This window comes from Petromyzon marinus, unplaced genomic scaffold, assembly GCF_048934315.1.
Source record: "Petromyzon marinus isolate PM22_M1 ecotype Great Lakes invasive population unplaced genomic scaffold, UKy_Petmar_22M1.pri1.0 PM_Scaffold_89, whole genome shotgun sequence".
Lineage (NCBI taxonomy): Eukaryota > Metazoa > Chordata > Hyperoartia > Petromyzontiformes > Petromyzontidae > Petromyzon > Petromyzon marinus.
Window position 1 is genome coordinate 274,034 of NW_027423698.1, and position 27,207 is coordinate 301,240.

General features: G+C 50.3%; 1 protein-coding gene across 4 annotated transcripts in view; it reads right to left on the reverse strand.

Moving 5' to 3' along the window:
- LOC116936996 (metal transporter CNNM2-like) overlaps positions 1 to 27,207 on the reverse strand; it is a 72,980-nt gene that overhangs the window by 32,161 nt on the left and 13,612 nt on the right. For 3 of the 4 annotated variants that reach the window (XM_076064902.1, XM_076064901.1, XM_076064906.1), the window contains 2 exons: positions 23,616 to 23,759; positions 22,545 to 22,679 (listed from right to left, as the gene is read on the reverse strand). In XM_076064902.1, the coding sequence (XP_075921017.1) occupies positions 22,545 to 22,679; positions 23,616 to 23,759 (279 nt within the window). Of the gene's footprint in view, positions 1 to 22,544; positions 22,680 to 23,615; positions 23,760 to 25,234; positions 25,366 to 27,207 lie in introns of those variants that run through there. The other variant, XM_076064903.1, reaches the window with a different exon arrangement.

Here is a 27,207-nt window from a genome sequence, read left to right on the forward strand (position 1 = left end):
ACACGGGGAGAGAGACACGGGGGGGAGACACGGGGAGAGAGACACGGGGGGAGACACGGGGGGGAGACACGGGGGGGAGACACGGGGAGACACGGGGAGAGAGACACGGGGGGGAGACACGGGGAGAGAGACACGGGGGGAGACACGGGGGGGAGACACGGGGGGGAGACACGGGGGGAGAGACACGGGGGGGGAGAGACGGGGGGGGAGAGACGGGGGAAGAGACACGGGGAAGGAGACACGGGGGAAGACACGGGGGGGAGACACGGGGGAGACACGGGGAAGGAGACACGGGGGAAGACACGGGGAGAGACATGGGGGGGAGACACGGGGAGAGACACGGGGGAGAGACACGGAGGGAGAGACATGGGCGGAGAGACACGGGGGGAGAGACACGGGGGGGGAGACACGGGGGAGAGACACGGGGGGAGAGACACGGGGGGAGAGACACGGGGGGGAGACACGGGGAGAGAGATACGGGGGGAGAGACACGGGGAGAGAGACACGGGGGGAGAGACACGGGGGGAGAGACACGGGGGGGAGACACGGGGAGAGAGATACGGGGGGAGAGACACGGGAGAGACATGGGGGAGAGACACGGAGGGAGAGACATGGACGGAGAGACACGGGGGGAGAGACACGGGGAGAGAGACATGGGGGAGAGACACGGAGGGAGAGACACGGAGGGAGACACGGGGGAGAGACACGGGGGGGAGACACGGGGGGGAGACACAGAGGGAGAGACACGGGGGGAGAGACACGGGGGTGAGACACAGGGGAGAGACACGGGGGGAGAGACACGGGGGGAGACACGCGGGGAAAGACACTGAACCCTGTGGGAGCCTTAGTCTGGCTCTGTGAGCCTCAGTGATTAACACTGAACCCTGTGGGAGTCTTAGTCTGGCTCTGTGAGTCTCAGTCATTAACACTGAACCCTGTGGGAGCCTTAGTCTGGCTCTGTGAGTCTGGCTGATTAACACTGAACCCTGTGGGAGCCTTAGTCTGGCTCTGTGAGCCTCAGTGATTAACACTGAACCCTGTGGGAGTCTTAGTCTGGCTCTGTGAGTCTCAGTCATTAACACTGAACCCTGTGGGAGCCTTAGTCTGGCTCTGTGAGTCTGGCTGATTAACACTGAACCCTGTGGGAGCCTTAGTCTGGCTCTATGAGCCTCAGTGATTAACACTGAACCCTGTGGGAGCCTTAGTCTGGCTCTGTGAGTCTCAGTGATTAACACTGAACCCTGTGGGAGCCTTAGTCTGGCTCTGTGAGTCTGGCTGATTAACACTGAACCCTGTGGGAGCCTTAGTCTGGCTCTGTGAGTCTCAGTGATTAACACTGAACCCTGTGGGAGTCTTAGTCTGGCTCTGTGAGTCTCAGTCATTAACACTGAACCCTGTGGGAGCCTTAGTCTGGCTCTGTGAGTCTGGCTGATTAACACTGAACCCTGTGGGAGCCTTAGTCTGGCTCTATGAGCCTCAGTGATTAACACTGAACCCTGTGGGAGCCTTAGTCTGGCTCTGTGAGTCTCAGTGATTAACACTGAACCCTGTGGGAGCCTTAGTCTGGCTCTGTGAGTCTGGCTGATTAACACTGAACCCTGTGGGAGCCTTAGTCTGGCTCTATGAGCCTCAGTGATTAACACTGAACCCTGTGGGAGCCTTAGTCTGGCTCTGTGAGTCTCAGTGATTAACAATGAACCCTGTGGGAGCCTTAGTCTGGCTCTGTGAGTCTGGCTGATTAACACTGAACCCTGTGGGAGCCTTAGTCTGGATCTGTGAGCCTCAGTGATTAACACTGAACCCTGTGGGAGCCTTAGTCTGGCTGTGTGAGCCTCAGTGATTAACACTGAACCCTATGAGAGGGAGTCTTAGTCTAGCTCTGTGAGTCAGTGATTAACACTGAACCCTGTGGGAGCCTCAGTCTGGTTCTGTGAGTCTCAGTGATTAACACTGAACCCTGTGGGAGCCTTAGTCTGTCTGTGTGAGTCTCAGTGATTAACACTGAACCCTGTGGGAGTCTCAGTGATTAATACTGAACCCTGTGGGAGCCTTAGTCTGTCTCTGGGAGTCTCAGTGATTAACACTGAACCGTGTGGGAGCCTCAGTCTGGCTCTGGGAGTCTCAGTGATTAACACTGAACCCTGTGGGAGCCTTAGTCTGTGTAAGTCTCAGTGATTAACACTGAACCCTGTGGGAGTCTCAGTGATTAACACTGAACCCTGTGGGAACCTTAGTCTGGCTCTGTGAGTCTCAGTGGTTAACACTGAACCCTGTGGGAACCTTAGTCTGTCTGTCTGAGTCTCAGTGATTAACACTGAACCCTGTGGGAGCCTTAGTCTGGCTCTGTGAGCCTCGGTGATTAACACTGAACCCTGTGGGAGTCTTAGTCTGGCTCTGTGAGTCTCAGTGATTAACACTGAACCCTGTGGGAGTCTTAGTCTGGCTCTGTGAGTCTCCCCAGTGATTAACACTGAACCCTGTGGGAGCCTCAGTCTGGCTCTGTGAGTCTCAGTGATTAACACTGAACCCTGTGGGAGTCTTAGTCTGGCTCTGTGAGCCTCAGTGATTAACACTGAACCCTGTGGGAGCCTTAGTCTGTCTGTGTGAGTCTCAGTGATCAACACTGAACCCTGTGGGAGCCTTAGTCTGGCTCTGTGAGTCTCAGTGATTAACAATGAACCCTGTGGGAGCCATAGTCTGGCTCTGTGAGTCTCACTGATTAACACTGAACCCTGTGGGAGTCTCAGTGATTAACACTGAACCCTGTGGGAGTCTCAGTGATTACTGAACCCTGTGGGAGTCTCACTGAATAACACTGAACCCTATGGGAGTCTCAGTGATTAACACTGAACCCTGTGTAAGTCTCAGTGATTAACACTGAACCCTGTGGGAGTCTCACTGATTAACACTGAACCCTGTGGGAGTCTCACTGATTAACACTGAACCCTGTGGGAGTCTCAGTGATTAACACTGAACCCTGTGGGAGTCTCACTGATTAACACTGAACCCTGTGGGAGTCTCACTGATTAACACTGAACCCTGTGGGAGTCTCCGTGATTAACACTGAACCCTGTGGGAGTCTCAGTGATTAACACTGAACCCTGTGGGAGTCTCACTGATTAACACTGAACCCTGTGGGAGTCTCACTGATTAACACTGAACCCTGTGGGAGTCTCAGTGATTAACACTGAACCCTGTGGGAGTCTCACTGATTAACACTGAACCCTGTGGGAGTCTCAGTGATTAACACTGAACCCTATGGGAGTCTCAGTGATTAACACTGAACCCTGTGGGAGTCTCAGTGATTAACACTGAACCCTGTGGGAGTCTCACTGATTAACACTGAACCCTGTGGGAGTCTCAGTGATTAACACTGAACCCTGTGGGAGTCTCACTGATTAACACTGAACCCTGTGGGAGTCTCAGTGATTAACACTGAACCCTGTGGGAGCCTCAGTCTGTGTGAGTCTCACTGATTAACACTAAACCCTGTGGGAGTCTCACTGATTAACACTGAACCCTGTGGGAGTGTCAGTGATTAACACTGAACCCTGTGGGAGTCTCACTGATTAACACTGAACCCTGTGGGAGTCTCACTGATTAACACTGAACCCTGTGGGAGTCTCAGTGATTAACACTGAACCCTGTGGGAGTCTCACTGATTAACACTGAACCCTGTGGGAGTTTCACTGATTAACACTGAACCCTATGGGAGTCTTAGTCTGGCTCTGTGAGTCTCAGTGATTAACACTGAACCCTGTGGGAGTCTTAGTCTGGCTCTGTGAGTCTCCCCAGTGATTAACACTGAACCCTGTGGGAGCCTCAGTCTGGCTCTGTGAGTCTCAGTGATTAACACTGAACCCTGTGGGAGTCTTAGTCTGGCCCTGTGAGCCTCAGTGATTAACACTGAACCCTGTGGGAGCCTTAGTCTGTCTGTGTGAGTCTCAGTGATCAACACTGAACCCTGTGGGAGCCTTAGTCTGGCTCTGTGAGTCTCAGTGATTAACAATGAACCCTTTGGGAGCCTTAGTCTGGCTCTGTGAGTCTCACTGATTAACACTGAACCCTATGGGAGTCTCAGTGATTAACACTGAACCCTGTGTAAGTCTCAGTGATTAACACTGAACCCTGTGGGAGTCTCACTGATTAACACTGAACCCTGTGGGAGTCTCACTGATTAACACTGAACCCTGTGGGAGTCTCAGTGATTAACACTGAACCCTGTGGGAGTCTCACTGATTAACACTGAACCCTGTGGGAGTCTCAATGATTAACACTGAACCCTGTGGGAGTCTCCGTGATTAACACTGAACCCTGTGGGAGTCTCAGTGATTAACACTGAACCCTGTGGGAGTCTCACTGATTAACACTGAACCCTGTGGGAGTCTCACTGATTAACACTGAACCCTGTGGGAGTCTCAGTGATTAACACTGAACCCTGTGGGAGTCTCACTGATTAACACTGAACCCTGTGGGAGTCTCAGTGATTAACACTGAACCCTATGGGAGTCTCAGTGATTAACACTGAACCCTGTGGAAGTCTCAGTGATTAACACTGAACCCTGTGGGAGTCTCACTCATTAACACTGAACCCTGTGGGAGTCTCAGTGATTAACACTGAACCCTGTGGGAGTCTCACTGATTAACACTGAACCCTGTGGGAGTCTCAGTGATTAACACTGAACCCTGTGGGAGTCTCACTGATTAACACTGAACCCTGTGGGAGTCTCAGTGATTAACACTGAACCCTGTGGGAGCCTCAGTCTGTGTGAGTCTCACTGATTAACACTGAACCCTGTGGGAGTCTCACTGATTAACACTGAACCCTGTGGGAGTGTCAGTGATTAACACTGAACCCTGTGGGAGTCTCACTGATTAACACTGAACCCTGTGGGAGTCTCACTGATTAACACTGAACCCTGTGGGAGTCTCAGTGATTAACACTGAACCCTGTGGGAGTCTCACTGATTAACACTGAACCCTGTGGGAGTCTCACTGATTAACACTGAACCCTGTGGGAGTCTCAGTCTGGTTCTGTGAGTCTCAGTGATTAACACTGAACCCTGTGGGAGCCTTAGTCTGTCTGTGTGAGTCTCAGTGATTAACACTGAACCCTGTGGGAGTCTCAGTGATTAATACTGAACCCTGTGGGAGCCTTAGTCTGTCTCTGGGAGTCTCAGTGATTAACACTGAACCCTGTGGGAGCCTCAGTCTGGCTCTGGGAGTCTCAGTGATTAACACTGAACCCTGTGGGAGCCTTAGTCTGTGTAAGTCTCAGTGATCAACACTGAACCCTGTGGGAGTCTCAGTGATTAACACTGAACCCTGTGGGAACCTTAGTCTGGCTCTGTGAGTCTCAGTGGTTAACACTGAACCCTGTGGGAACCTTAGTCTGTCTGTCTGAGTCTCAGTGATTAACACTGAACCCTGTGGGAGCCTTAGTCTGGCTCTGTGAGCCTCGGTGATTAACACTGAACCCTGTGGGAGTCTTAGTCTGGCTCTGTGAGTCTCAGTGATTAACACTGAACCCTGTGGGGGTCTTAGTCTGGCTCTGTGAGTCTCCCCAGTGATTAACACTGAACCCTGTGGGAGCCTCAGTCTGGCTCTGTGAGTCTCAGTGATTAACACTGAACCCTGTGGGAGTCTTAGTCTGGCTCTGTGAGCCTCAGTGATTAACAATGAACCCTGTGGGAGCTTTAGTCTGTCTGTGTGAGTCTCAGTGATCAACACTGAACCCTGTGGGAGCCTTAGTCTGGCTCTGTGAGTCTCAGTGATTAACAATGAACCCTGTGGGAGCCTTAGTCTGGCTCTGTGAGTCTCACTGATTAACACTGAACCCTGTGGGAGTCTCAGTGATTAACACTGAACCCTGTGGGAGTCTCAGTGATTACTGAACCCTGTGGGAGTCTCACTGAATAACACTGAACCCTATGGGAGTCTCAGTGATTAACACTGAACCCTGTGTAAGTCTCAGTGATTAACACTGAACCCTGTGGGAGTCTCACTGATTAACACTGAACCCTGTGGGAGTCTCACTGATTAACACTGAACCCTGTGGGAGTCTCAATGATTAACACTGAACCCTGTGGGAGTCTCACTGATTAACACTGAACCCTGTGGGAGTCTCACTGATTAACACTGAACCCTGTGGGAGTCTCCGTGATTAACACTGAACCCTGTGGGAGTCTCAGTGATTAACACTGAACCCTGTGGGAGTCTCACTGATTAACACTGAACCCTGTGGGAGTCTCACTGAACCCTGTGGGAGTCTCAGTGATTAACACTGAACCCTGTGGGAGTCTCACTGATTAACACTGAACCCTGTGGGAGTCTCAGTGATTAACACTGAACCCTATGGGAGTCTCAGTGATTAACACTGAACCCTGTGGGAGTCTCAGTGATTAACACTGAACCCTGTGGGAATCTCACTCATTAACACTGAACCCTGTGGGAGTCTCAGTGATTAACACTGAACCCTGTGGGAGTCTCACTGATTAACACTGAACCCTGTGGGAGTCTCAGTGATTAACACTGAACCCTGTGGGAGTCTCACTGATTAACACTGAACCCTGTGGGAGTCTCAGTGATTAACACTGAACCCTGTGGGAGTCTCACTGATTAACACTGAACCCTGTGGGAGTCTCACTGATTAACACTGAACCCTGTGGGAGTGTCAGTGATTAACACTGAACCCTGTGGGAGTCTCAGTGATTAACACTGAACCCTGTGGGAGTCTCAGTGATTAACACTGAACCCTGTGGGAGTCTCACTGATTAACACTGAACCCTGTGGGAGTGTCAGTGATTAACACTGAACCCTGTGGGAGCCTCACTGATTAACACTGAACCCTGTGGGAGTCTCAGTGATTAACACTGAACCCTGTGGGAGTCTCAGTGATTAACACGGAACCCTGTGGCAGTCTCAGTGATTAACACTGAACCCTGTGGGAGTCTCACTGATTAACACTGAACCCTGTGGGAGTCTCACTGATTAACACTGAACCCTGTGGGAGTCTCACTGATTAACACTGAACCCAGTGGGAGTCTCAGTGATTAACACTGAACCCTGTGGGAGTCTCACTGATTAACACTGAACCCTGTGGGAGTCTCACTGATTAACACTGAACCCTGTGGGAGTGTCACTGATTAACACTGAACCCTGTGGGAGTCCCACTGATTAACACTGAACCCTGTGGAAGTCTCACTGATTAACACTGAACCCTGTGTGAGTCTCAGTGATTAACACTTAACCCTGTGGGAGTCTCAGTGATTAACACTGAACCCTGTGGGAGTGACACTGATTAACACTGAACCCTGTGTAAGTCTCACTGATTAACACTGAACCCTGTGTGAGTCTCACTGATTAACACTGAACCCTGTGTGAGTCTCACTGATTAACACTGAACCCTGTGGGAGTCTCACTGATTAACACTGAACCCTGTGGGAGTCTCAGTGATTAACACTGAACCCTGTGGGAGTCTCACTGATTAACACTGAACCCTGTGGGAGTCTCAGTGATTAACACTGAACCCTGTGGGAGCCTTAGTCTGTGTAAGTCTCAGTGATCAACACTGAACCCTGTGGGAGTCTCAGTGATTAACACTGAACCCTGTGGGAACCTTAGTCTGGCTCTGTGAGTCTCAGTGGTTAACACTGAACCCTGTGGGAACCTTAGTCTGTCTGTCTGAGTCTCAGTGATTAACACTGAACCCTGTGGGAGCCTTAGTCTGGCTCTGTGAGCCTCGGTGATTAACACTGAACCCTGTGGGAGTCTTAGTCTGGCTCTGTGAGTCTCAGTGATTAACACTGAACCCTGTGGGGGTCTTAGTCTGGCTCTGTGAGTCTCCCCAGTGATTAACACTGAACCCTGTGGGAGCCTCAGTCTGGCTCTGTGAGTCTCAGTGATTAACACTGAACCCTGTGGGAGTCTTAGTCTGGCTCTGTGAGCCTCAGTGATTAACAATGAACCCTGTGGGAGCTTTAGTCTGTCTGTGTGAGTCTCAGTGATCAACACTGAACCCTGTGGGAGCCTTAGTCTGGCTCTGTGAGTCTCAGTGATTAACAATGAACCCTGTGGGAGCCTTAGTCTGGCTCTGTGAGTCTCACTGATTAACACTGAACCCTGTGGGAGTCTCAGTGATTAACACTGAACCCTGTGGGAGTCTCAGTGATTACTGAACCCTGTGGGAGTCTCACTGAATAACACTGAACCCTATGGGAGTCTCAGTGATTAACACTGAACCCTGTGTAAGTCTCAGTGATTAACACTGAACCCTGTGGGAGTCTCACTGATTAACACTGAACCCTGTGGGAGTCTCACTGATTAACACTGAACCCTGTGGGAGTCTCAATGATTAACACTGAACCCTGTGGGAGTCTCACTGATTAACACTGAACCCTGTGGGAGTCTCACTGATTAACACTGAACCCTGTGGGAGTCTCCGTGATTAACACTGAACCCTGTGGGAGTCTCAGTGATTAACACTGAACCCTGTGGGAGTCTCACTGATTAACACTGAACCCTGTGGGAGTCTCACTGAACCCTGTGGGAGTCTCAGTGATTAACACTGAACCCTGTGGGAGTCTCACTGATTAACACTGAACCCTGTGGGAGTCTCAGTGATTAACACTGAACCCTATGGGAGTCTCAGTGATTAACACTGAACCCTGTGGGAGTCTCAGTGATTAACACTGAACCCTGTGGGAATCTCACTCATTAACACTGAACCCTGTGGGAGTCTCAGTGATTAACACTGAACCCTGTGGGAGTCTCACTGATTAACACTGAACCCTGTGGGAGTCTCAGTGATTAACACTGAACCCTGTGGGAGTCTCACTGATTAACACTGAACCCTGTGGGAGTCTCAGTGATTAACACTGAACCCTGTGGGAGTCTCACTGATTAACACTGAACCCTGTGGGAGTCTCACTGATTAACACTGAACCCTGTGGGAGTGTCAGTGATTAACACTGAACCCTGTGGGAGTCTCAGTGATTAACACTGAACCCTGTGGGAGTCTCAGTGATTAACACTGAACCCTGTGGGAGTCTCACTGATTAACACTGAACCCTGTGGGAGTGTCAGTGATTAACACTGAACCCTGTGGGAGCCTCACTGATTAACACTGAACCCTGTGGGAGTCTCAGTGATTAACACTGAACCCTGTGGGAGTCTCAGTGATTAACACGGAACCCTGTGGCAGTCTCAGTGATTAACACTGAACCCTGTGGGAGTCTCACTGATTAACACTGAACCCTGTGGGAGTCTCACTGATTAACACTGAACCCTGTGGGAGTCTCACTGATTAACACTGAACCCAGTGGGAGTCTCAGTGATTAACACTGAACCCTGTGGGAGTCTCACTGATTAACACTGAACCCTGTGGGAGTCTCACTGATTAACACTGAACCCTGTGGGAGTGTCACTGATTAACACTGAACCCTGTGGGAGTCCCACTGATTAACACTGAACCCTGTGGGAGTCTCACTGATTAACACTGAACCCTGTGTGAGTCTCAGTGATTAACACTTAACCCTGTGGGAGTCTCAGTGATTAACACTGAACCCTGTGGGAGTGACACTGATTAACACTGAACCCTGTGTAAGTCTCACTGATTAACACTGAACCCTGTGTGAGTCTCACTGATTAACACTGAACCCTGTGTGAGTCTCACTGATTAACACTGAACCCTGTGGGAGTCTCACTGATTAACACTGAACCCTGTGGGAGTCTCAGTGATTAACACTGAACCCTGTGGGAGTCTCACTGATTAACACTGAACCCTGTGGGAGTCTCAGTGATTAACACTGAACCCTGTGGGAGCCTCAGTCTGTGTGAGTCTCACTGATTAACACTGAACCCTGTGGGAGTCTCACTGATTAACACTGAACCCTGTGGGAGTGTCAGTGATTAACACTGAACCCTGTGGGAGTCTCACTGATTAACACTGAACCCTGTGGGAGTCTCACTGATTAACACTGAACCCTGTGGGAGTCTCAGTGATTAACACTGAACCCTGTGGGAGTCTCACTGATTAACACTGAACCCTGTGGGAGTCTCACTGATTAACACTGAACCCTGTGGGAGTCTCAGTCTGGTTCTGTGAGTCTCAGTGATTAACACTGAACCCTGTGGGAGCCTTAGTCTGTCTGTGTGAGTCTCAGTGATTAACACTGAACCCTGTGGGAGTCTCAGTGATTAATACTGAACCCTGTGGGAGCCTTAGTCTGTCTCTGGGAGTCTCAGTGATTAACACTGAACCCTGTGGGAGCCTCAGTCTGGCTCTGGGAGTCTCAGTGATTAACACTGAACCCTGTGGGAGCCTTAGTCTGTGTAAGTCTCAGTGATCAACACTGAACCCTGTGGGAGTCTCAGTGATTAACACTGAACCCTGTGGGAACCTTAGTCTGGCTCTGTGAGTCTCAGTGGTTAACACTGAACCCTGTGGGAACCTTAGTCTGTCTGTCTGAGTCTCAGTGATTAACACTGAACCCTGTGGGAGCCTTAGTCTGGCTCTGTGAGCCTCGGTGATTAACACTGAACCCTGTGGGAGTCTTAGTCTGGCTCTGTGAGTCTCAGTGATTAACACTGAACCCTGTGGGGGTCTTAGTCTGGCTCTGTGAGTCTCCCCAGTGATTAACACTGAACCCTGTGGGAGCCTCAGTCTGGCTCTGTGAGTCTCAGTGATTAACACTGAACCCTGTGGGAGTCTTAGTCTGGCTCTGTGAGCCTCAGTGATTAACAATGAACCCTGTGGGAGCTTTAGTCTGTCTGTGTGAGTCTCAGTGATCAACACTGAACCCTGTGGGAGCCTTAGTCTGGCTCTGTGAGTCTCAGTGATTAACAATGAACCCTGTGGGAGCCTTAGTCTGGCTCTGTGAGTCTCACTGATTAACACTGAACCCTGTGGGAGTCTCAGTGATTAACACTGAACCCTGTGGGAGTCTCAGTGATTACTGAACCCTGTGGGAGTCTCACTGAATAACACTGAACCCTATGGGAGTCTCAGTGATTAACACTGAACCCTGTGTAAGTCTCAGTGATTAACACTGAACCCTGTGGGAGTCTCACTGATTAACACTGAACCCTGTGGGAGTCTCACTGATTAACACTGAACCCTGTGGGAGTCTCAATGATTAACACTGAACCCTGTGGGAGTCTCACTGATTAACACTGAACCCTGTGGGAGTCTCACTGATTAACACTGAACCCTGTGGGAGTCTCCGTGATTAACACTGAACCCTGTGGGAGTCTCAGTGATTAACACTGAACCCTGTGGGAGTCTCACTGATTAACACTGAACCCTGTGGGAGTCTCACTGAACCCTGTGGGAGTCTCAGTGATTAACACTGAACCCTGTGGGAGTCTCACTGATTAACACTGAACCCTGTGGGAGTCTCAGTGATTAACACTGAACCCTATGGGAGTCTCAGTGATTAACACTGAACCCTGTGGGAGTCTCAGTGATTAACACTGAACCCTGTGGGAATCTCACTCATTAACACTGAACCCTGTGGGAGTCTCAGTGATTAACACTGAACCCTGTGGGAGTCTCACTGATTAACACTGAACCCTGTGGGAGTCTCAGTGATTAACACTGAACCCTGTGGGAGTCTCACTGATTAACACTGAACCCTGTGGGAGTCTCAGTGATTAACACTGAACCCTGTGGGAGTCTCACTGATTAACACTGAACCCTGTGGGAGTCTCACTGATTAACACTGAACCCTGTGGGAGTGTCAGTGATTAACACTGAACCCTGTGGGAGTCTCAGTGATTAACACTGAACCCTGTGGGAGTCTCAGTGATTAACACTGAACCCTGTGGGAGTCTCACTGATTAACACTGAACCCTGTGGGAGTGTCAGTGATTAACACTGAACCCTGTGGGAGCCTCACTGATTAACACTGAACCCTGTGGGAGTCTCAGTGATTAACACTGAACCCTGTGGGAGTCTCAGTGATTAACACGGAACCCTGTGGCAGTCTCAGTGATTAACACTGAACCCTGTGGGAGTCTCACTGATTAACACTGAACCCTGTGGGAGTCTCACTGATTAACACTGAACCCTGTGGGAGTCTCACTGATTAACACTGAACCCAGTGGGAGTCTCAGTGATTAACACTGAACCCTGTGGGAGTCTCACTGATTAACACTGAACCCTGTGGGAGTCTCACTGATTAACACTGAACCCTGTGGGAGTGTCACTGATTAACACTGAACCCTGTGGGAGTCCCACTGATTAACACTGAACCCTGTGGGAGTCTCACTGATTAACACTGAACCCTGTGTGAGTCTCAGTGATTAACACTTAACCCTGTGGGAGTCTCAGTGATTAACACTGAACCCTGTGGGAGTGACACTGATTAACACTGAACCCTGTGTAAGTCTCACTGATTAACACTGAACCCTGTGTGAGTCTCACTGATTAACACTGAACCCTGTGTGAGTCTCACTGATTAACACTGAACCCTGTGGGAGTCTCACTGATTAACACTGAACCCTGTGGGAGTCTCACTGATTAACACTGTACCCTGTGGGAGTCTCAGTGATTAACACTGAACCCTGTGGGAGTGACACTGATTAACACTGAACCCTGTGTAAGTCTCACTGATTAACACTGAACCCTGTGGGAGTCTCACTGATTAACACTGAACCCTGTGGGAGTCTCACTGATTAACACTGAACCCTGTGTAAGTCTCACTGATTAACACTGAACCCTGTGGGAGTCTCAGTGATTAACACTGAACCCTGTGGGAGTCTCACTGATTAACACTGAACCCTGTGGGAGTCTCCCTGATTAACACTGAACCCTGTGGGAGTCTCAGTGATTAACACTGAACCCTGTGGGAGTCTCACTGATTAACACTGAACCCTGTGGGAGTCTCACTGATTAACACTGAACCCTGTGGGAGTCTCAGTAATTAACACTGAACCCTGTGGGAGTCTCAGTGATTAACACTGAACCCTGTGGGAGTCTCAGTGATTAACACTGAACCCTGTGGGAGTCTCAGTGATTAACACTGAACCCTGTGGGAGTCTCACTGATTAACACTGAACCCTGTGGGAGTCTCAGTGAGTAACACTGAACCCTGTGGGAGTCCCAGTGATTAACACTGAACCCTGTGGGAGCCTTAGTCTGTCTGTGTGAGTCTCAGTGATCAACACTGAACCCTGTGGGAGCCTTAGTCTGGCTCTGTGAGTCTCAGTGATTAACAATGAACCCTGTGGGAGCCTTAGTCTGGCTCTGTGAGTCTCACTGATTAACACTGAACCCTGTGGGAGTCTCAGTGATTAACACTGAACCCTGTGGGAGTCTCAGTGATTACTGAACCCTGTGGGAGTCTCACTGAATAACACTGAACCCTATGGGAGTCTCAGTGATTAACACTGAACCCTGTGTAAGTCTCAGTGATTAACACTGAACCCTGTGGGAGTCTCACTGATTAACACTGAACCCTGTGGGAGTCTCACTGATTAACACTGAACCCTGTGGGAGTCTCAGTGATTAACACTGAACCCTGTGGGAGTCTCACTGATTAACACTGAACCCTGTGGGAGTCTCACTGATTAACACTGAACCCTGTGGGAGTCTCCCTGATTAACACTGAACCCTGTGGGAGTCTCAGTGATTAACACTGAACCCTGTGGGAGTCTCACTGATTAACACTGAACCCTGTGGGAGTCTCACTGATTAACACTGAACCCTGTGGGAGTCTCAGTGATTAACACTGAACCGTGTGGGAGTCTCACTGATTAACACTGAACCCTGTGGGAGTCTCAGTGATTAACACTGAACCCTGTGGGAGTCTCACTGATTAACACTGAACCCTGTGGGAGTCTCAGTGATTAACACTGAACCCTGTGGGAGTCTCACTGATTAACACTGAACCCTGTGGGAGTCTCAGTGATTAACACTGAACCCTGTGGGAGCCTCAGTCTGTGTGAGTCTCACTGATTAACACTGAACCCTGTGGGAGTCTCACTGATTAACACTGAACCCTGTGGGAGTGTCAGTGATTAACACTGAACCCTGTGAGAGTCTCACTGATTAACACTGAACCCTGTGGGAGTCTCACTGATTAACACTGAACCCTGTGGGAGTCTCAGTGATTAACACTGAACCCTGTGGGAGTCTCACTGATTAACACTGAACCCTGTGGGAGTCTCACTGATTAACACTGAACCCTGTGGGAGTGTCAGTGATTAACACTGAACCCTGTGGGAGTCTCAGTGATTAACACTGAACCCTGTGGGAGTCTCAGTGATTAACACTGAACCCTGTGGGAGTCTCACTCATTAACACTGAACCCTGTGGGAGTCTCACTGATTAACACTGAACCCTGTGGGAGCCTCACTGATTAACAGTGAACCCTGTGGGAGTCTCAGTGATTAACACTGAACCCTGTGGGAGTCTCAGTGATTAACACGGAACCCTGTGGCAGTCTCAGTGATTAACACTGAACCCTGTGGGAGTCTCACTGATTAACACTGAACCCTGTGGGAGTCTCACTGATTAACACTGAACCCTGTGGGAGTCTCACTGATTAACACTGAACCCAGTGGGAGTCTCAGTGATTAACACTGAACCCTGTGGGAGTCTCACTGATTAACACTGAACCCTGTGGGAGTCTCACTGATTAACACTGAACCCTGTGGGAGTGTCACTGATTAACACTGAACCCTGTGGGAGTCCCACTGATTAACACTGAACCCTGTGGGAGTCTCACTGATTAACACTGAACCCTGTGGGAGTCTCACTGATTAACACTGAACCCTGTGGGAGTCTCACTGATTAACACTGAACCCTGTGGGAGTCTCACTGATTAACACTGAACCCTATGGGAGTCTCACTGATTAACACTGAACCCTGTGGGAGTCTCATTAACACTGAACCTTGTGGGAGTCTCACTGATTAACACTGAACCCTGTGGGAGTCTCACTGATTAACACTGAACCCTGTGGGAGTCTCACTGATTAACACTGAACCCTGTGGGAGTCTCACTGATTAACACTGAACCCTGTGGGAGTCTCACTGATTAACACTGAACCCTATGGGAGTCTCACTGATTAACACTGAACCCTGTGGGAGTCTCATTAACACTGAACCTTGTGGGAGTCTCACTGATTAACACTGAACCCTGTGGGAGTCTCAGTGATTAACACTGAACCCTGTGGGAGTCGCAGTGATTAACACTGAACCCTGTGGGAGTCTCAGTGATTAACACTGAACCCTGTGGGAGTCTCACTGATTAACACTGAACCCTGTGGGAGTCTCAGTGAGTAACACTGAACCCTGTGGGAGTCCCACTGATTAACACTGAACCCTGTGGGAGTCTCACTGATTAACACTGAACCCTGTGGGAGCCTCACTGATTAACACTGAACCCTGTGGGAGTCTCACTGATTAACACTGAACCCTGTGGGAGTCTCACTGATTAACACTGAACCCTGTGGGAGTCTCACTGATTAACAATGAACCCTGTGGGAGTCTCACTGATTAACACTGAACCCTGTGGGAGTCTCAGTGATTAACACTGAACCCTGTAGGAGCCTCACTGATTAACACTGAACCCTGTGGGAGTCTCACTGATTAACACTGAACCCTATGGGAATCTCACTGATTAACACTGAACCCTGTGGGAGTGTCACTGATTAACACTGAACCCTGTTGGAGTCTCACTGATTAACACTGAACCCTGTGGGAGTCTCACTGATTAACACTGAACCCTGTGGGAGTGTCACTGATTAACACTGAACCCTGTGGGAGTCTCACTGATTAACACTGAACCCTGTGGGAGCCTCACTGATTAACACTGAACCCTGTGGGAGTCTCAGTGATTAACACTGAACCCTGTGGGAGTCTCACTGATTAACACTGAACCCTATGGGAGTCTCACTGATTAACACTGAACCCTGTGGGAGTCTCAGTGATTAACACTGAACCCTGTGGGAGTCTCACTGATTAACACTGAACCCTGTGGGAGTCTCAGTGATTAACACTGAACCCTGTGGGAGTCTCACTGATTAACACTGAACCCTGTGGGAGTCTCAGTGATTAACACTGAACCCTGTGGGAGTCTCACTGATTAACACTGAACCCTGTGGGAGTCTCAGTGATTAACACTGAACCCTGTGGGAGTCTCACTGATTAACACTGAACCCTGTGGGAGCCTCACTGATTAACACTGAACCCTGTGGGAGTCTCACTGATTAACACTGAACCCTGTGGGAGTCTCACTGATTAACACTGAACCCTGTGGGAGTCTCACTGATTAACACTGAACCCTGTGGGAGTCTCACTGATTAACACTGAACCCTGTGGGAGTGTCACTGATTAACACTGAACCCTGTGGGAGTCTCAGTGATTAACACTGAACCCTGTGGGAGCCTCACTGATTAACACTGAACCCTGTGGGAGTCTCAGTGATTAACACTTAACCCTGTGGGAGTCTCACTGATTAACACTGAACCCTATGGGAGTCTCAGTGATTAACACTGAACCCTGTGGGAGTCTCACTGATTAACACTGAACCCTGTGGGAGTCTCACTGATTAACACTGAACCCTGTGGGAAGTCTCACTGATTAACACTGAACCCTGTGGGAAGTCTCACTGATTAACACTGAACCCTGTGGGAGTCTCACTGATCAACACTGAACCCTGTGGGAGTCTCACTGATTAACACTGAACCCTGTGGGAGTGTCACTGATTAACACTGAACCCTGTGGGAGTCTCACTGATTAACACTGAACCCTGTGGGAGTCTCACTGATTAACACTGAACCCTGTGGGAGTCTCAGTGATTAACACTGAACCCTGTGGGAGTCTCACTGATTAACACTGAACCCTGTGGGAGCCTCACTGATTAACACTGAACCCTGTGGGAGTCTCACTGATTAACACTGAACCCTGTGGGAGTCTCACTGATTAACACTGAACCCTGTGGGAGTCTCACTGATTAACACTGAACCCTGTGGGAGTCTCAGTGATTAACACTGAACCCTGTGGGAGTCTCACTGATTAACACTGAACCCTGTGGGAGTCTCAGTGATTAACACTGAACCCTGTGGGAGTCTCACTGATTAACACTGAACCCTGTGGGAGTCTCAGTGATTAACACTGAACCCTGTGGGAGTCTCACTGATCAACACTGAACCCTGTGGGAGTCTCAGTGATTAACACTGAACCCTGTGGGAGTCTCACTGATTAACACTGAACCCTGTGGGAGTCTCAGTGATTAACACTGAACCCTGTGGGAGTCTCACTGATTAACACTGAACCCTGTGGGAGTCTCAGTGATTAACACTTAACCCTGTGGGAGTCTCACTGATTAACACTGAACCCTATGGGAGTCTCAGTGATTAACACTGAACCCTGTGGGAGTCTCACTGATTAACACTGAATCCTGTGGGAGCCTCACTGATTAACACTGAACCCTGTGGGAGTCTCACTGATCAACACTGAACCCTGTGGGAGTGTCACTGATTAACACTGAACCCTGTGGGAGTCTCACTGATTAACACTGAACCCTGTGGGAGTCTCACTGATTAACAATGAACCCTGTGTGAGTCTCACTCATTAACACTGAACCCTGTGGGAGTCTCACTGATTAACACTGAACCCTGTGGGAGTCTCACTGATTAACACTGAACCCTGTGGGAGCCTCACTGATTAACACTGAACCCTGTGGGAGTCTCACTGATTAACACTGAACCCTGTGGGAGTGTCACTGATTAACACTGAACCCTGTGGGAGTCTCACTGATTAACACTGAACCCTGTGGGAGTCTCACTGATTAACAATTAACCCTGTGTGAGTCTCACTCATTAACACTGAACCCTGTGGGAGTCTCACTGATTAACACTGAACCCTGTGGGAGTGTCACTGATTAACACTGAACCCTGTGGGAGTCTCACTGATTAACACTGAACCCTGTGGGAGTCTCACTGATTAACACTGAACCCTGTGGGAGTCTCACTGATTAACACTGAACCCTATGGGAGTCTCAGTGATTAACACTGAACCCTGTGGGAGTCTCACTGATTAACACTGAACCCTGTGGGAGTCTCACTGATTAACACTGAACCCTGTGTGAGTCTCACTCATTAACACTGAACCCTGTGGGAGTCTCACTGATTAACACTGAACCCTGTGGGAGCCTCACTGATTAACACTGAACCCTGTGGGAGTCTCACTGATTAACACTGAACCCTGTGGGAGTCTCACTGATCAACACTGAACCCTGTGGGAGTCTCACTGATTAACACTGAACCCTGTGGGAGTCTCAGTGATTAACACTGAACCCTGTGGGAGTCTCAGTGATTAACACTGAACCCTGTGGGAGTCTCAGTGATTAACACTGAACCCTGTGGGAGTCTCACTGATTAACACTGAACCCTGTGGGAGTCTCACTGATTAACACTGAACCCTATGGGAGTCTCACTGATTAACACTGAACCCTGTGGGAGTCTCATTAACACTGAACCTTGTGGGAGTCTCACTGATTAACACTGAACCCTGTGGGAGTCTCACTGATTAACACTGAACCCTGTGGGAGTCTCACTGATTAACACTGAACCCTGTGGGAGTCTCACTGATTAACACTGAACCCTGTGGGAGTCTCACTGATTAACACTGAACCCTATGGGAGTCTCACTGATTAACACTGAACCCTGTGGGAGTCTCATTAACACTGAACCTTGTGGGAGTCTCACTGATTAACACTGAACCCTGTGGGAGTCTCAGTGATTAACACTGAACCCTGTGGGAGTCGCAGTGATTAACACTGAACCCTGTGGGAGTCTCAGTGATTAACACTGAACCCTGTGGGAGTCTCACTGATTAACACTGAACCCTGTGGGAGTCTCAGTGAGTAACACTGAACCCTGTGGGAGTCCCACTGATTAACACTGAACCCTGTGGGAGTCTCACTGATTAACACTGAACCCTGTGGGAGCCTCACTGATTAACACTGAACCCTGTGGGAGTCTCACTGATTAACACTGAACCCTGTGGGAGTCTCACTGATTAACACTGAACCCTGTGGGAGTCTCACTGATTAACAATGAACCCTGTGGGAGTCTCACTGATTAACACTGAACCCTGTGGGAGTCTCAGTGATTAACACTGAACCCTGTAGGAGCCTCACTGATTAACACTGAACCCTGTGGGAGTCTCACTGATTAACACTGAACCCTATGGGAATCTCACTGATTAACACTGAACCCTGTGGGAGTGTCACTGATTAACACTGAACCCTGTTGGAGTCTCACTGATTAACACTGAACCCTGTGGGAGTCTCACTGATTAACACTGAACCCTGTGGGAGTGTCACTGATTAACACTGAACCCTGTGGGAGTCTCACTGATTAACACTGAACCCTGTGGGAGCCTCACTGATTAACACTGAACCCTGTGGGAGTCTCAGTGATTAACACTGAACCCTGTGGGAGTCTCACTGATTAACACTGAACCCTATGGGAGTCTCACTGATTAACACTGAACCCTGTGGGAGTCTCAGTGATTAACACTGAACCCTGTGGGAGTCTCACTGATTAACACTGAACCCTGTGGGAGTCTCAGTGATTAACACTGAACCCTGTGGGAGTCTCACTGATTAACACTGAACCCTGTGGGAGTCTCAGTGATTAACACTGAACCCTGTGGGAGTCTCACTGATTAACACTGAACCCTGTGGGAGTCTCAGTGATTAACACTGAACCCTGTGGGAGTCTCACTGATTAACACTGAACCCTGTGGGAGCCTCACTGATTAACACTGAACCCTGTGGGAGTCTCACTGATTAACACTGAACCCTGTGGGAGTCTCACTGATTAACACTGAACCCTGTGGGAGTCTCACTGATTAACACTGAACCCTGTGGGAGTCTCACTGATTAACACTGAACCCTGTGGGAGTGTCACTGATTAACACTGAACCCTGTGGGAGTCTCAGTGATTAACACTGAACCCTGTGGGAGCCTCACTGATTAACACTGAACCCTGTGGGAGTCTCAGTGATTAACACTTAACCCTGTAGGAGTCTCACTGATTAACACTGAACCCTATGGGAGTCTCAGTGATTAACACTGAACCCTGTGGGAGTCTCACTGATTAACACTGAACCCTGTGGGAGTCTCACTGATTAACACTGAACCCTGTGGGAAGTCTCACTGATTAACACTGAACCCTGTGGGAAGTCTCACTGATTAACACTGAACCCTGTGGGAGTCTCACTGATCAACACTGAACCCTGTGGGAGTCTCACTGATTAACACTGAACCCTGTGGGAGTGTCACTGATTAACACTGAACCCTGTGGGAGTCTCACTGATTAACACTGAACCCTGTGGGAGTCTCACTGATTAACACTGAACCCTGTGGGAGTCTCAGTGATTAACACTGAACCCTGTGGGAGTCTCACTGATTAACACTGAACCCTGTGGGAGCCTCACTGATTAACACTGAACCCTGTGGGAGTCTCACTGATTAACACTGAACCCTGTGGGAGTCTCACTGATTAACACTGAACCCTGTGGGAGTCTCACTGATTAACACTGAACCCTGTGGGAGTCTCAGTGATTAACACTGAACCCTGTGGGAGTCTCACTGATTAACACTGAACCCTGTGGGAGTCTCAGTGATTAACACTGAACCCTGTGGGAGTCTCACTGATTAACACTGAACCCTGTGGGAGTCTCAGTGATTAACACTGAACCCTGTGGGAGTCTCACTGATCAACACTGAACCCTGTGGGAGTCTCAGTGATTAACACTGAACCCTGTGGGAGTCTCACTGATTAACACTGAACCCTGTGGGAGTCTCAGTGATTAACACTGAACCCTGTGGGAGTCTCACTGATTAACACTGAACCCTGTGGGAGTCTCAGTGATTAACACTTAACCCTGTGGGAGTCTCACTGATTAACACTGAACCCTATGGGAGTCTCAGTGATTAACACTGAACCCTGTGGGAGTCTCACTGATTAACACTGAATCCTGTGGGAGCCTCACTGATTAACACTGAACCCTGTGGGAGTCTCACTGATCAACACTGAACCCTGTGGGAGTGTCACTGATTAACACTGAACCCTGTGGGAGTCTCACTGATTAACACTGAACCCTGTGGGAGTCTCACTGATTAACAATGAACCCTGTGTGAGTCTCACTCATTAACACTGAACCCTGTGGGAGTCTCACTGATTAACACTGAACCCTGTGGAAGTCTCACTGATTAACACTGAACCCTGTGGGAGCCTCACTGATTAACACTGAACCCTGTGGGAGTCTCACTGATTAACACTGAACCCTGTGGGAGTGTCACTGATTAACACTGAACCCTGTGGGAGTCTCACTGATTAACACTGAACCCTGTGGGAGTCTCACTGATTAACAATTAACCCTGTGTGAGTCTCACTCATTAACACTGAACCCTGTGGGAGTCTCACTGATTAACACTGAACCCTGTGGGAAGTCTCACTGATTAACACTGAACCCTGTGGGAGTCTCACTGATTAACACTGAACCCTGTGGGAGTCTCACTGATTAACACTGAACCCTGTGGGAGTCTCACTGATTAACACTGAACCCTGTGGGAGCCTCACTGATTAACACTGAACCCTGTGGGAGTCTCACTGATTAACACTGAACCCTGTGTGAGTCTCACTCATTAACACTGAACCCTGTGGGAGTCTCACTGATTAACACTGAACCCTGTGGGAGTCTCACTGATTAACACTGAACCCTGTGGGAAGTCTCACTGATTAACACTGAACCCTGTGGGAGTCTCACTGATTAACACTGAACCCTGTGGGAGTCTCACTGATTAACACTGAACCCTGTGGGAGTCTCACTGATTAACACTGAACCCTGTGGGAGCCTCACTGATTAACACTGAACCCTGTGGGAGTCTCACTGATTAACACTGAACCCTGTGTGAGTCTCACTCATTAACACTGAACCCTGTGGGAGTCTCACTGATTAACACTGAACCCTGTGGGAGCCTCACTGATTAACACTGAACCCTGTGGGAGTCTCACTGATTAACACTGAACCCTGTGGGAGTCTCACTGATCAACACTGAACCCTGTGGGAGTCTCACTGATTAACACTGAACCCTGTGGGAGTCTCAGTGATTAACACTGAACCCTGTGGGAGTCTCAGTGATTAACACTGAACCCTGTGGGAGTCTCAGTGATTAACACTGAACCCTGTGGGAGTGTCACTGATTAACACTGAACCCTGTGGGAGTGTCACTGATTAACACTGAACCCTGTGGGAGTCTCAGTGATTAACACTGAACCCTGTGGGAGTGTCACTGATTAACACTGAACCCTGTGGGAGTCTCAGTGATTAACACTGAACCCTGTGGGAGTCTCACTGATTAACACTGAACCCTGTGGGAGTCTCACTGATCAACACTGAACCCTGTGGGAGTCTCACTGATTAACACTGAACCCTGTGGGAGTCTCACTGATTAACACTGAACCCTGTGGGAGTCTCACTCATCAACACTGAACCCTGTGGGAGTGTCACACCTCTGGCTCACCGGTGGAGAGGAATCCGTGAGCTTTAAGCAGCAGCTGCGGGGAGATGCAGACGCGGGGAGCTGGTTCAGATGAGCGAAACGCCGATAGCTGCTGCTGCCACTCGTGATGGAAGACTTTCTTCCGAGCACGGCTGTCTGCTCACAGCACACACACGCGTGGGGAGGTAAAGTGGTACTCAGGTGGGTGGGTGGGTGAGTGGGTGGGTGGGTGGGTGAGTGGGTGGGTGAGTGGGTGGGTGAGTGGGTGAGTGGGTGAGTGGGTGGGTGAGTGAGTGGGTGAGTGGGTGGGTGGGTGGGTGAGTGTCTGGGTGAGTGGGTGAGTGGGTGGGTGGGTGGGTGAGTGGGTGAGTGGGTGGGTGAGTGGGTGAGTGGGTGGGTGGGTGGGTGAGTGGGTGAGTAGGTGAGTGGGTGAGTGAGTGGGTGAGTGGGTGGGTGAGTGGGTGAGTGGGTGAGTGAGTGGGTGAGTGAGTGGGTGAGTGGGTGGGTGGGTGAGTGGGTGGGTGGGTGAGTGGGTGAGTGGGTGGGTGAGTGGGTGAGTGAGTGAGTGGGTGAGTGGGTGAGTGGGTGGGTGAGTGAGTGGGTGAGTGGGTGGGTGAGTGGGTGGGTGGGTGAGTGGGTGGGTGAGTGGGTGGGTGGGTGAGTGGGTGAGTGGGTGAGTGGGTGGGTGAGTGGGTGGGTGAGTGGGTGAGTGGGTGGGTGGGTGAGTGGGTGAGTGGGTGGGTGGGTGAGTGGGTGAGTGGGTGGGTGGGTGGGTGAGTGGGTGAGTGAGTGGGTGAGTGGGTGAGTGGGTGAGTGAGTGGGTGAGTGAGTGAGTGGGTGAGTGGGTGGGTGGGTGAGTGAGTGGGTGGGTGGGTGAGTGGGAGGGTAAGCAGCAATCACCACTATCTACCCACAGTACACTCCTCACCAACTGCTCACCCCCTCCTCACCACCACTCCTCACCACCACTCACCCAGGAGATCCGTTTCTTCCAACAGCTCCGAACGGATGATATCCTCCACCACATCCTCCTCACCACTCCTCACCACTCCTCACCACCCCTCCTCACCACCACTCCTCACCACCACTCACCCAGGAGATCCGTGTCTCCCAACAGCTCCGAGCGGATGATATCCTCCACCACGTCCTCCAGAGTGACCACCCCCATGGCCTCATAGAAGGGGTCTCCCTCTCCCTCGCTGTTCACGCGCTGCACAATCGCCATCTGTGAGCGGCCTGCAGACACACAGAGACACAGTGACACAGTGACACAGAGACACAGACACAGAGACACAGAGACACATAGAGGCACACACAGAGACACACACACAGAGACACTCACACACACAGAGACACACACAGAGACACACACACACAGAGACACACACAGAGACACTCACACACAACAACAACAACCGCCATTCGCCACTAAGTGGCGGTGACGTCACCACGACGCTTGTGCCAGGCTATGTGCAACTTGAGGCCACGTGAAGTGTCGAACGCCCGCTGGCAGGAGGTCACGGGGCAGACCCAGGTGCCACGGGTCGACTGACTGAGATGACTGGCTGATGCACCACCTGTGCCCCCTACTCTGCCAATCTGCTGTGCTTTAGCCACCCGGCGCTCCGCTCGTTGTTTTGAGCGTCGCTCCTCCGCCCTCCGTTGTTGTTGGAGGGCGACTGCCTCCAACTGCCCAGTAGCGTCCTTCACGAGCCTCCTCCACAGAGGCCGATCTTGACACCGCTGGTACCAGTCATCGGCAAGTCCACTCAGCTCCACATCCTCCTGTACCACATCACTCCATCTCTTCTCTAGCCCGTGCCGCGCCCGCATAGCCCCCTCAATCCGGCCAAACAAAAGCTGTTTCGGCATGCGGTGGCTGGGCATGCGGGCTACATGACCCAGCCATCGCAGCCTTGCCCGCCGGAGGAGCTCACCGATGGGACCTTGCCCAGATCTTTCAAGGATTTGTGAGCTCCTCACACAATCCAGTCTGGTTAAACCCAGGATTGATCGTAGGCAGGCAAGCCTAAATGTTTCTAACCGGCGAAGATGTTCCATTAAAGGGGTCCACGTTTCGCAAGCGTAGAGAAGGAAGGGAATGACCGTGGCCGAGAAGACCTGAAGCTTAGTGCGGAGCGACAGACCAGGTAGCTTCCACACAGCGTTACGCAACCGATGAAAAGATATTGCCGCTCGACTGATTCGGAGTGAGACCTCTGCTGTTAAATTGGAGCCGGTCATAAGCACACTGCCCAGGTATGGGAAACTCTACACTCTCTCCACAACTGCCCCATCACCGATTGGGAGTTGTGGGGGTGGAGTGTCCGATGGTACAAAATACCCAGGCAGGTGCTTAGTTTTGGCGGGGCTGATGGTAAGGCCCCATCTCTTAGTGGCACGCTCCAGTCTCAGCAGCAGCATCTCCAACTCCTCCTCTGAATGAGCAGCTATTACCAAATCATCGGTATACATAACGTGGTTGAGCAATAGGGAGCCATCCCTTGACCGCACCTGGGCATCGATCAGCCTCCCATTATATCTGTACCAAATGGAGATTCCCCCGGTACAGCTAATGAAGGCTTCACGAACTACGTGGTCAAAATAGATGTTAAATAATGTGGGAGCCAGAGGACATCCCGGTCACACCCCAAGGTTAACAGGGAATGGCTCTGACTCCCGGCCACGTAGTTTTACCCGGGCCCGCTCACCATAATGAAGGTTCTTAATGATTGTGAGCAGAGGGTTAGGTACTCCAAAGGTACGAAGAACAACCCAGAGCCCAGGCCTACTGATGGTATCATAGGACACACACAGAGACACTCACACACAGAGACACACACAGATACACGCAAATAGACACAGAGACACACACAGAGGTCTCTGTGTAGTGGTGATGAGTCTATGGGTCTCTGTGTGGTGGTGGTGAGTCTATGGGTCTCTATGTAGTGATGATGAATCTATGTGTGGTGAGTCTATGGGTCTCTGTGTGGTGGTGATGAGTCTATGGGTCTCCGTGTGGTGGTGATGAGTCTATGGGTCTCTGTGTGGTGGTGGTGGTGGTGGTGGTGAGTCTATGGGTCTCTGTGTGGTGGTGATGAGTCTATGGGTCTCTGTGTGGGGTGATGAGTCTATGGGTCTCTGTGTGGGGTGATGAGTCTATGGGTCTCTGTGTGGTGGTGGTGAGTCTGTGGGTCTCTGTGTGGTGGTAGTGAATCTATGGGTCTCTGTGTGGTGGTGATGAGTCTATGGGTCTCTGTGTGGTGGTGATGAGTCTATGGGTCTCTGTGTGGGGGTGGTGAGTCTATGAGTCTCTGTGTGGTGGTGATGAGTCTATGGGTCTCTGTGTGGTGGTGAGTCTGTGGGTCTCTGTGTGGTGATGAGTCTATGGGTCTCTGTGTGGTGGTGAGTCTATGGGTCTCTGTGTGGTGGTGGTGAGTCTGTGGGTCTCTGTGTGGTGGTGGTGAGTCTATGGGTCTCTGTGTGGTGGTGATGAGTCTATGGGTCTCTGTGTGGTGGTGATGAGTCTATGGGTCTCTGTGTGGTGGTCAGTATATGGGTCTCTATGTGGTGGTGGTGAGTCTATGGGTCTCTGTGTGGTGATGAGTCTATGGGTCTCTGTGTGGTGGTGGTGAGTCTATGGGTCTCTGTGTAGTGAATCTATGGGTCTCTGTGTGGTGGTGGTGAGTCTATGGGTCTCTGTGTGATGGTGATGAGTCTATGGGTCTCTGTGTGGTGGTGATGAGTCTATGGGTCTCTGTGTGGTGGTGGTGAGTCTGTGGGTCTCTGTGTGGTGGTGATGAGTCTATGGGTCTCTGTGTGGTGGTGATGAGTCTATGGGTCTCTGTGTGGTGATGAGTCTATGGGTCTCTATGTGGTGATGAGTCTATGTGTCTCTGTGTGGTGGTGGTGGTGATGAGTCTACGGGTCTCTGTGTGGTGATGAGTCTATGGGTCTCTGTGTGGTGGTGGTGAGTCTATGGGTCTCTATGTGGTGGTGGTGAGTCTATGGGTCTCTGTGTGGTGATGAGTCTATGGGTCTCTGTGTATCTCTGTGTGTGTCTGTGTGTCTGTGTGTGTCTGTGTGTATTTCTCTGTGTGCCTGTGTATGTATTTCTCTGCGTATCTGTGTTTGTCTGTGTGTATCTCTGTGTGTGTCTGTGTATGTCTGTGTATGTCTGTGTATATCTTTGTGTGTCTGTGTTTGTCTGTGTGTATCTCTGTGTGTATCTCTGTGTGTGTCTGTGTGTATCTCTGTGTGTGTCTGTGTGTATCTCTGTGTGTGTGTCTGTGTATCTCTGTGTGTGTCTGTGTGTATCTCTGTGTGTGTCTGTGTGTATCTCTGTGTGTGTCTGTGTGTATCTCTGTGTGTGTCTGTGTGTATCTCTGTGTGTGTCTGTGTGTATCTCTGTGTGTGTCTGTGTGTATCTCTGTGTGTGTCTGTGTGTATCTCTGTGTGTGTCTGTGTGTATCTCTGTGTGTGTCTGTGTGTATCTCTGTGTGTGTCTGTGTGTATCTGTGTGTGTGTCTGTGTGTATCTCTGTGTGTCTGTGTGTATCTCTGTGTGTGTGTATCTCTGTGTGTGTGTCTGTGTGTATCTCTGTGTGTGTCTCTGTGTGTGTGTATCTCTGTGTGTGTGTCTGTGTGTATCTCTGTGTGTGTCTGTGTGTATCTCTGTGTGTGTC